The sequence below is a fragment of the Brachyistius frenatus genome, unplaced genomic scaffold (genome assembly GCF_029030835.1).
Source record: "Brachyistius frenatus isolate BFR_SWC_R1_liver_20210118 unplaced genomic scaffold, ASM2903083v1 Contig_719, whole genome shotgun sequence".
Lineage (NCBI taxonomy): Eukaryota > Metazoa > Chordata > Actinopteri > Embiotocidae > Brachyistius > Brachyistius frenatus.
Genome location: NW_027211318.1, coordinates 7,048 through 17,591, shown reverse-complemented (window position 1 = coordinate 17,591; position 10,544 = coordinate 7,048). Strand labels below are relative to the sequence as shown.

Genomic DNA, 10,544 nt, shown 5'->3' with positions numbered 1-10,544 from the left:
GAGGCGGGACACGTGGACGTGGTCGGAGGTCCGAGTCGCCCACGTGGACTCGTCTCGGTACGTCCACTACAACGACAGCCTGACGCCATACAGCCCCTTCGAGGTGAAGATCAAAGCGTACAACCGGCGAGGAGAAGGTCCCTTCAGCCAGGTGGCGGTGGTCTACTCTGCAGAGGAAGGTGAGTCCACACCTGTCCTCTGGCCCCGCCCCCACCTCACTGTCTTCTAAGCATGTTCAGGTTGAACTGATTCGATTTGATAGGTCAAAGGTCACTGTGACCTCACGAAACTCCTTTGTGGCCAGTGATGACATTTTATTTATTTGATATGTAAATACATGTACCTATATTTATATCCATACATGTATATGTATGTGTGTGTGTGTGTGTGTGTGTATATGTATGTGTGTGTGTATATATATACAGTGAACCCTCGTTTTTCGCGGGGGTTACGTTCCAAATAGAAACCGTGATAGGCGAAATCCGTGAAGTAGTAACCTTTATTTTACAATTGAAATAGATAGAACTGGACATTAAATATATCTACATTACATATAGTCGTAATGTGATTTCAATGCAAGATGCAAATCCGTGAAGCAGCGAGACCGTGAAAGGTGAACCGCGTTATAGCGAGGGGTCACTGTATATATATATATATATATATATATATATATATATATATATATATATATATACACACACATACATATATACGTATTGACGTCTATACAGTATACATATATACTGTATATATTTGTGTAAATGGACGTGTAAATGGACGTGTATATATGTAGTGTATATATAGACATACACTCACCGGCCACTTTATTAGGTACACCTGTTGAACTGCTTGTTAATGCAAATATCTAATCAGCCAATCACATGGCAGCAGCTCAATGCATTGAGGCATGTAGACACGGTGAAGACGAGCTGCTGAAGTTCAAACGGAGCATCAGAAAAGGAATAAAGGTGATTTCAGTGATTTGAAGGTGGCAGGTTGTTGGAGCCAGATGGGCTGGTCTGAGTATTCACTAACTGATGATCTACTGGGATTTTCACCAACAACCATCTCTAGCTTTACAGAGAACGGTCCGACAAAGAGAAAATATCCAGTGAGCCACAGTTCTCTGGGCGAAGATGCCTCATTGATGCCAGAGGTCATAGGTCAGAGGAGGTCAGCCAGAGTGGTTGAAAGGAAACAGCAACTCCAATAAGCACTCGTTCCAACCGAGGTATGCAGAAGATCTGAACAACACGTGGAAGCTTGAAGCAGACGGACTCCAGCAGCAGAAGACTACCGGGTCCTCCTGTCAGCTTACAATAGCAAACTGAGGCTGGATTCACACCAGCTCATTGGACAGGAGAAGATCGGACTCTGATGAGTCTGGATTTCTGCTGCCACATTCAGATGGTCGTCAGAGTTTGGCGTCAAAGACATGAAAGCGTGGATCCATCCTGCCTGGTATCAGCGGTTCAGGCTGGTGGTGGTGGTGGTGGTGGTGGTGGTGTGATGGTGGTGTGGTGTGGTGGGGGGATGGTGGTGTGGTGGTGGTGGTGGTGGTTAGGGTTAGGGTGGTGTGATGGTGGTGTGATGGTGATGGTGGTGTGGTGTGATGGTGGTGGTGGTGTGATGGTGGTTGTGGTGGTGTGGTGATGGTGGTGGTGGTGTGATGATGGTAGTGGTGGTGGTGGTGTGATGGTGGTGTGATGGTGGTGGTGTGATGGTGGTGTATTGCTGCTGACCGTGTCTGTCCCTTTATGTCCTCAGTGGACCGTCTTCTGATGGCTGCTTCCAGCAGGATAACGCACCACGTCACATAGATCAAATAATCTCAAACTGGTTTCTGGAACATGACGATGAGTTCACTGGACTCCAACGGCCTCCACGGTCACCACATCTCCATCTAATAGAAGCTTTGGGATGTGGTGCAACGGGAGACTCACATCACGGATGTGCAGCTGATAAATCTGCAGCAACTGTGATGTCATCATGTGAATATGGAGCGAAACCTCTGAGGAATGTTTCCAGCAGCTCGTTGAATCTACGACACCAAGAATTAAGAATTAAAGCAGTTCTGAAGGCAAAAGGGTCCAACGGTACCAGCAAGGTGTACCTAATAAAGTGGCCGGGGAGTGCATATTCCATATATATATATATATAAATATAAATAAATACAGTATATATAAATACAGTACATATAAATAGGTATATATAAATACAATATATATAAATAGATGCATCTGCAGTGTATATATATAAATACAGTGTATTTAAATAAAGGTATATATAAATAGTGTATATAAATACACTATATATATATATATAAATAGACACATTTTCAGTGTATATATATATATAAATACAGTATATATAAATACAGTATATATAGACGTATTTATAAATACAATATATATATAAATAGATTTATCTACAGTGTATATATATATACAGTGGGTATGGAAAGTATTCAGACCCCTTTACATTTTTCACTCTTTGTTTCATTGCAGCCATTTGCTAAAATCAAAAAAGTTCATTGTATTTCTCATTAATGTACACTCAGCACCCCATCTTGACAGAAAAAAACAGAAATGTAGAAATTTGTGCAAATTTATTAAAAAAAGAAAAACTGAAATATCACATGGTCATAAGTATTCAGACCCTTTGCTCAGTATTGAGTAGAAGCACCCTTTTGAGCTAGTACAGCCATGAGTCTTCTTGGGAATGATGCAACAAGCTTTTCACACCTGGATTTGGGGATCCTCTGCCATTCTTCCTTGCAGATCCTCTCCAGTTCCGTCAGGTTGGATGGTGAACGTTGGTGGACAGCCATTTTCAGGTCTCTCCAGAGATGCTCAATTGGGTTTAGGTCAGGGCTCTGGCTGGGCCAGTCAAGAATGGTCACAGAGTTGTTCCGAAGCCACTCCTTTGTGCTTAACTGTGTGCTTAGGGTCATTGTCTTGTTGGAAGGTGAACCTTCGGCCCAGTCTGAGGTCCAGAGCACTCTGGAAGAGGTTTTCTTCCAGGATATCTCTGTACTTGGCCGCATTCATCTTTCCTTCAATTGCAACCGGTCGTCCTGTCCCTGCAGCTGAAAAACACCCCCATAGCATGATGCTGCCACCACCATGTTTCACTGTTGGGATTGTATTGGGCAGGTGATGAGCAGTGCCTGGTTTTCTCCACACATACCGCTTACAATTAACGCCAAAAAGTTCAATCTTGGTCTCTTCAGACCAGAGAATCTTATTTCTCATAGTCTGGGAGTCCTTCATGTGTTTTTTGGCAAACTCTATGCGGGCTTTCATATGTCTTGCACTGAGGAGAGGCTTCCGTCGGGCCACTCTGCCATAAAGCCCCGACTGGTGGAGGGCTGCAGTGATAGTTGACTTTGTGGAACTTTCTCCCATCTCCCTACTGCATCTCTGGAGCTCAGCCACAGTGATCTTTGGGTTCTTCTTTACCTCTCTCACCAAGGCTCTTCTCCCACGATTGCTCAGTTTGGCTGGACGGCCAGGTCTAGGAAGAGTTCTGGTCGTCCCAAACTTCTTCCATTTAAGGATTATGGAGGCCACTGTGCTCTTAGGAACCTTGAGTGCTGCAGACATTATTTTGTAACCTTGGCCAGATCTGTGCCTTGCCACAACTCTGTCTCTGAGCTCCTTGGACAGTTCCTTCGACCTCATGATTCTCATTTGCTCTGACATGCACTGTGAGCTGTAAGGTCTTATATAGACAGGTGTGTGCCTTTCCTAATCAAGTCCAATCAGTTTAATTAAACACAGCTGGACTCCAATGAAGGAGTAGAACCATCTCAAGGAGGATCAGAAGAAATGGACAGCATGTGAGTTAAATATGAGTGTCACAGCAAAGGGTCTGAATACTTATGACCATGTGATATTTCAGTTTTTCTTTTTTAATAAATTTGCACAAATTTCTACATTTCTGTTTTTTTCTGTCAAGACGGGGTGCTGAGTGTACATTAATGAGAAATAAAATGAACTTTTTTGATTTTAGCAAATGGCTGCAATGAAACAGAGTGAACAATTTAAAGGGGTCTGAATACTTTCCGTACCCACTGTATATAAATAAATACAGTATATATAAATATACAGTATATATAAATACAGTACATATAAATAGGTATATATAAATACAATATATATAAATATATGTATCTGCAGTGTATATATATATAAATACAGTGTATATAAATAAAGGTATATATAAATAGTGTATATAAATACACTATATATATATATATATATATATATATAGACACATTTTCAGTGTATGTATATAAATACAGTATATATAGAGGTATTTATAAATACAATATATATAAATACAGTATATATATATATCTATATATATATATATATAAATAAATACAGTGTATATAAATATACAATATATATAAATAGAAGTATTGACAGTATATATATAAATACAGTATATATAAATAGAGGTATATATAAATACACTATCTATATAAATACAGTTTATATAAATATACAGTATATATAAGGAGAGGTGTATATATAAATAGAGTATATAATAATATACAGTTTATATAAATACAGTATATTTAAATAGATATATATATATAAATACAGTAAATATGAATATATAGTCAATATAGAGGTATCTACAGTATATATATATATATACAGTACATATAAATAGAGGTATATATGAATACAGTATGTATAAATATACATTATATATAAATTGAGGTATCTACAGCATGTCTGTTCTTGGACCTCTTTAAAATTCGAGTTCAGTTTGTTTTCTTGTGTCTCCTCCTGCAGTCTCTGATGTCACCACTAGAGGGTAATGTTAACTTACAGGAGGCTGATATTAAAATGACCATGACCTCTGCCCTCTGCCCTCTCCTTACAGAGCCAACAGTGGGACCTTCAAACATCAACGCCACGGCGCTGTCCGCCTTCGAGATCCAGGTGTCCTGGGAGCTGGTCCAGCAGCTGAGCGCCAATGGCATCCTGAGAGGATATGAGGTGAGGACATGTCTGTCCTCCATCAGTAGGTCCTCCATCTGTCTGTCCTCCATCAGTGTCCTCCATCTGTCTGACCCCCATCAGTGTCCGCCATCTATCTGTCCTCCATCAGTCTGTCCTCCATCAGTGTCCTCAATCTGTCTGTCCTCCATCATTCTGTCCTCCATCAATCTGTCCTTCATCTGTCTGTCCTCCATCAATGTCCTCCATCTGTCTGCCCTACATCAGTGTCCGCCATCTATCTGTCCTCCATCTGTCTGTCCTCCATCAGTCTGTCCCCCATCAGTCTTTCCTCTATCTGTCTGTCCTCCATCTGTCTGTCCTCCATCAGTGTCCTCCATCTGTCTTCCCTCCATCAGTGTCCGCCATTTATCTGTCCTCCATCTGTCTGTCCTCCATCAGTCTTTCCTCCATCTGTCTGTCCTCCATCAGTGTCCTCCATCTGTCTGTCCTCCATCAGTCTGTCCCCCATCAGTCTTTCCTCTATCTGTCTGTCCTCCATCAGTCTTTCCTCCATCTGTCTGTCCTCCATCTGTCTGTCCTCCATCAGTGTCCTCCATCTGTCTGTCCTACATCAGTCTGTCCTCCATCTGTCTGTCCTCCATCTGTCTGTCCTCCATCAGTGTCCTCCATCTGTCTGTCCTACATCAGTCTGTCCTCCATCTGTCTTTCCTCCATCTGTCTGTCCTCCATCTGTCTGTCCTCCATCTGTCTGTCCTCCTTCAGCAACAGGTCCATTGGACCATCAGAACAGGAGATGAAAACATTCCGTGTTCTGTTAACGTGTTCCTGCCGTCATGTGTGTCCTCAGATCCGGTACTGGCGGCAGCATGAACGGGAGGCGGCAGCGGATCGGGTCAGAACCGCAGGACTGGAACTGACCGCCAGGGTGTCCGGACTCCGACCCAGCACCCGGTACCACGTTGCTGTGCTGGCCTACAACAGCGCCGGAACCGGACCGTCTTCTCCACGGACCACCATCACTACCAGGAGACCACGTAGGACACACACAGACACACAACATACTGCACACAACACACTACACAACACACTACATACCACACGCAACATACCACACGCAACATACTACACACAACATACGACACAAAACATACTACACAACACACTACACACAACACACAACATACTACACACTACACACAAAATACTACACAACACACAACATACTACACACAACATACCACATACTACACACTACACACAACATACTACACAACACACAACACAAAACACTACACACAACATACCACACCACACACTACACACAGCATACTACACACCGTCACTATGAGGAAAACACGTAGGACACACACAGAGACACAACACACGGATGTGGGATGTGATGTCAGGAGAGGGTGAGACATGTAATCAGATCAGCAGTGACATCATCATGATGAGACAGACTGTCCCCACAGCTCAGGACGTCTCTGACATGTTGGATTTCTCTAAATGTCTGTTTGTGTTTCAGCTCCCAACCGTCCCCCCGGCAACGTGTCCTGGAAGACTCAGGGTTCCTTTGTGACGGTGAGGTGGGACCATGTGACCGCCATGCACAATGAGTCAGCAGTTCTGGGCTACAAAGTGAGTGTTGTTCACTTCCTCCTTGGAACCAGACGTGTTCCTCCATGGAACCAGACATGTTCCTACGTGGAACCAGACATGTTCCTCCGTGGAACCAGACGTGTTCGTACGTGGAACCAGACATGTTCCTACGTGGAACCAGACATGTTCCTACGTGGAACCAGACATGTTCCTACGTGGAACCAGACATGTTCCTCCTTGGAACCAAACATGTTCCTACGTGGAACCAGACATGCTCCAGACATGTTCCTATGTGTAACCATACATGTTCCTCCGTGGAACCAGACATGTTTCTACATGGAACCAAACATGTTCCTCCGTGGAACCAGACGTGTTCCTCCTTGGAACCAGACGTGGTCCACAAGTCACCCACTGAGACACTTCATACCATCACTGTGATGGAGTGTCCTCTCCTACGATCTTCTGAGGTTCTCCTGCTCACCTCCGAGGTTCTAACCTCTGAGGTTCTCCTTCTGTGTTCTGTCAGGTTCTGTACAAGCATGAGGACCAGGCGGTGCTGAAGTTTCTGGACAAGTCCAAGATGTCGGTGAGCCTCCCGTTACCCAAAGACAACAGCTATGTGGTTCTGGAGATCCGGTCGTGGGGTGAGGGGGGAGACGGGCCGGCACATGAGATCATCGTGTCGAGGGACTCAGGTGAGAAACAGGAGGCACAAAGAATTTTAAAGTGTAATTATTGTGTATTTATTTAAAATTCTAATAGAAAAGTGATTAAAAACCAAGGCATGTGTGCAGAGGGCAGCGCCCTGCACCTGTTGTCAGGTGTGGAGGGGAGGAGTTTACATGGACTCCTATTTTTATGAATGTTTTATTTCTATGAATGTTTTATTTCTATGAATTTTATTTCTGTGAATGTTATATTTCTATGAATGTTATTTTTGTGAATGTTTTATTTCTATGAATGTTATTTCTATGAATTTTATTTTTATGAATGTTTTATTTCTATGAATGTTTTATTTCTATGAATGTTACTTCTATGAATGTTTTATTTCTATGAATGTTACTTCTATGAATGTTTTATTTCTATGAATGTTATTTCTATGAATGTTATTTCTATGAATGTTTTATTTCTATGAATGTTATTTCTATGAATGTTTTATTTCTATGAATGTTATTTCTGTGAATGTTTTATTTCTATGAATGTTATTTTTATAAATGTTTTATTTCTATGAATGTTATTTTTATGAATGTGTTATTTGAGGTTACAGGTGGAGGTAAGAACAGGTCACCTGTATGGACCTGTGGTTTATCTGACAGCATGCTATCTTACTGATAGGAGTATTAGAATATCTAATATGTGGATCATAAACATGTCAGCAGTATCTGAAGTCAGACTTTCATATTGTTCTATAACATTTCAGGTGCACTGGCTATAAAGGTCAAAGGTCAAAGGTTTACAGGCTCCTGTGAATCGTTGTCCTGTTTGAACCGTGTCTGTCTGCAGACTGTCAGGGACTCACGTTGTCTGTCCTCTGTCTCTCAGGGACCGGGATGATGGTGCAGAAGGACACTTCCTCCAGGCTGTGCGCCCACACGCCCCTCCTCCTCCTCCTCCTCCCTGTGGTGTTTCTGTCCCACCTGTGACCTCTGACCTCTGTGAACTGAACTGTTGAGGGCTGGAAACTCCTGTGTCTCAGCCTGTGGTGGTAGGGGGGGGAATGGATTGATGGTGGGGGTTGGGGGGTGGGGGGAGTCAATGCAATGATGAGGGGTGGCATTTGTTTTACATTAACAAAGAGGAGGTGCGTGTGGAGGGTCAGTATGAACATGCCTGTCTGAGGAGTCTCAACTATGTCCTGCAGGTGTAAATACTATGTGCACCACCCACCCCACCTGTGTGGTGCACCGCACCGCACCACCTGTGTGGTGGTTTCCTGCTCATTCTCTCTGTATTATATCAAACTACACTCACAATGACTGTTCCTTTTCTTTTCTTTTGAAGGAGGAGCGTTTCTTCATTCTTGTGCCTGCTTCCTGTGTTCAGAGCCTCTTTATTTATTGCAGCTGTTTTATTCTGAGATGAAAGAGCTGCTCACCAAAGTTATCAGATATGTTAACATATCATCCTCAGTCATTCTGTCAGAGTCTATCAGCTGTGATGTAACACACAGGAAGTGACCTTTGACAGTCAGTTTTCTTCTGTCAGCAGCTCATCAAACTTTGTCTGCTTTCATTTCTCTATTTGGATGATTTTCTGAGAACTGTTTCCTGTCAGCAGGTTGATTTCTGAAGAACTGATTTTGATGTTTGTCTCAGACTGGAAGACCTGCTGCTCGATTTCTGTTCACAACAGTTTGTTTTAATATGTTATTATTCATTTCACACCTGTGCCGAATATCATGAGGTGATGAGGTGAATCATGTCTGGGTCATGTCTGGGTCATGTTTGGGTCATGTCTGGGTCATGATTGGGACATGTCTGGATCAGGTCTGGGTCATGTCTGGGTCATGATTGGGTCATGTCTGGATCAGGTCTGGGTCATGTCTGGGTCATGATTGGGACATGTCTGGATCAGGTCTGGGTCATGTCTGGGTCATGATTGGATCATGTCTGGATCAGGTCTGGGTCATGTCTGGGTCATGATTGGGTCATGTTTGGGTCATGTCTGGATCAGGTCTGGGTCATGATTGGGTCATGTCTGGGTCATGTTTGGGTCATGTCTGGATCAGGTCTGGGTCATGATTGGGTCATGTTTGGGTCATGTCTGGGTCATGTCTGGATCATGTCTGGGTCATGATTGGGTCATGTCTGGATCATGTCTGGGTCATGTCTGGATCATGTTTGGATCATGTCTGGATCATGTCTGGGTCATGTTTGGATCATGTCTGGATCATGTTTAGATCATGTCTAAATCATGTCTGGATTATTTCTGGATCATGTCTGGGTCATGTTTGGGTCATATCTGGATCATGTCTGGGTCATGTCTGGATCATGTCTGGGTCATGTCTGGGTCATGTTTGGGTCATGTCTGGATCATGTCTGGATCATGTCTGGGTCATGTCTGGGTCATTTTTTGGGTCATGTCTGGATCATATCTGGGTCATGTTTGGGTCATGTCTGGGTCATGTTTGGGTCATGTCTGGGTCATGTCTGGGTCATGTTTGGGTCATGTCTGGATCATATCTGGGTCATGTTTGGGTCATGTCTGGGTCATGTCTGGGTCATTTTTGGGTCATGTTTGGGTCATGTCTGGGTCATGTCTGGGTCATGTTTGGGTCATGTTTGGGTCATGTCTGGGTCATGTCTGGGTCATGTCTGGGTCATGTTTGGGTCATGTCTGGATCATGACCGTCCCTCAGTTTGTCTGTGAAGTCCGAAACGAGATGTCTCAGCTGGTTTGTCTTTATTAACGTGCAGCAGATGAGCTGCAGCAGCTGCAACAAAAGGAAGGAACCTGTTGATGATGTAACTTAAGCTTCGAGGACTTCCATCGTCATGGTTACAAAAACTCAGAGCTCTGAATGGCATCCTGCTTCATGTTCTCCTGCTTCGCTCAGTATTTTCTTACTGCTTCAGTTTTCACTGCAGAACATCTACAACTGGACTTGGAGCGACCAGCGAGGCTTCATATGCCGCATCATGTTTTCTGTGGGGATTTGAACCTGTAAATATGATTTCAAATAAACACCTTGGGATTGTATTCAATGACGTGTGTATTTACTCTTTTTACCGTCATGTTTTAAAGTGACACTGATATAAATGATAGAATAATAATAAAAATACATTTTATTTATAAAACGCTCTCCAGGATTCTCCAAGTTAAACCCCAGAAACATGCGGGTGAAGCAGCAGGTGGACATTAAACTCATCTGAATTACACCATTTCAATCAGGTGTCCCTAATAAAGTGACCAGTGTGCAGGTGTGAATAGATAGATAGATTCACACCTTCAAACAAATAGAGACAC

At 43.0% G+C, this 10,544-nt stretch overlaps 1 protein-coding gene and 1 long non-coding RNA gene across 3 annotated transcripts; both read left to right on the top strand.

Moving 5' to 3' along the window:
• Positions 1-4: 4 nt before the first annotated feature.
• LOC138615143 (contactin-2-like) lies at positions 5-8,310 on the top strand (the record flags this gene model as incomplete). The annotated part of the gene is made up of 6 exons (XM_069688776.1): positions 5-179; positions 4,900-5,015; positions 5,827-6,013; positions 6,505-6,617; positions 7,105-7,273; positions 8,121-8,310. Coding segments are annotated over 6 exons (861 nt in total), but the record flags the coding sequence as incomplete, so codon positions are not given.
• An 851-nt stretch (positions 8,311-9,161) lies between these two features.
• LOC138615145 (uncharacterized) lies at positions 9,162-10,277 on the top strand. 2 transcript variants are annotated; one of them, XR_011310431.1, is made up of 2 exons: positions 9,162-9,235; positions 10,053-10,277. It is a non-coding gene; the product is annotated as an uncharacterized lncRNA (long non-coding RNA). The 2 variants fall into 2 exon arrangements; XR_011310430.1 differs by lacking the exon at positions 9,162-9,235 and adding an exon at positions 9,509-9,863.
• The last annotated feature ends 267 nt before the right edge of the window (positions 10,278-10,544 follow it).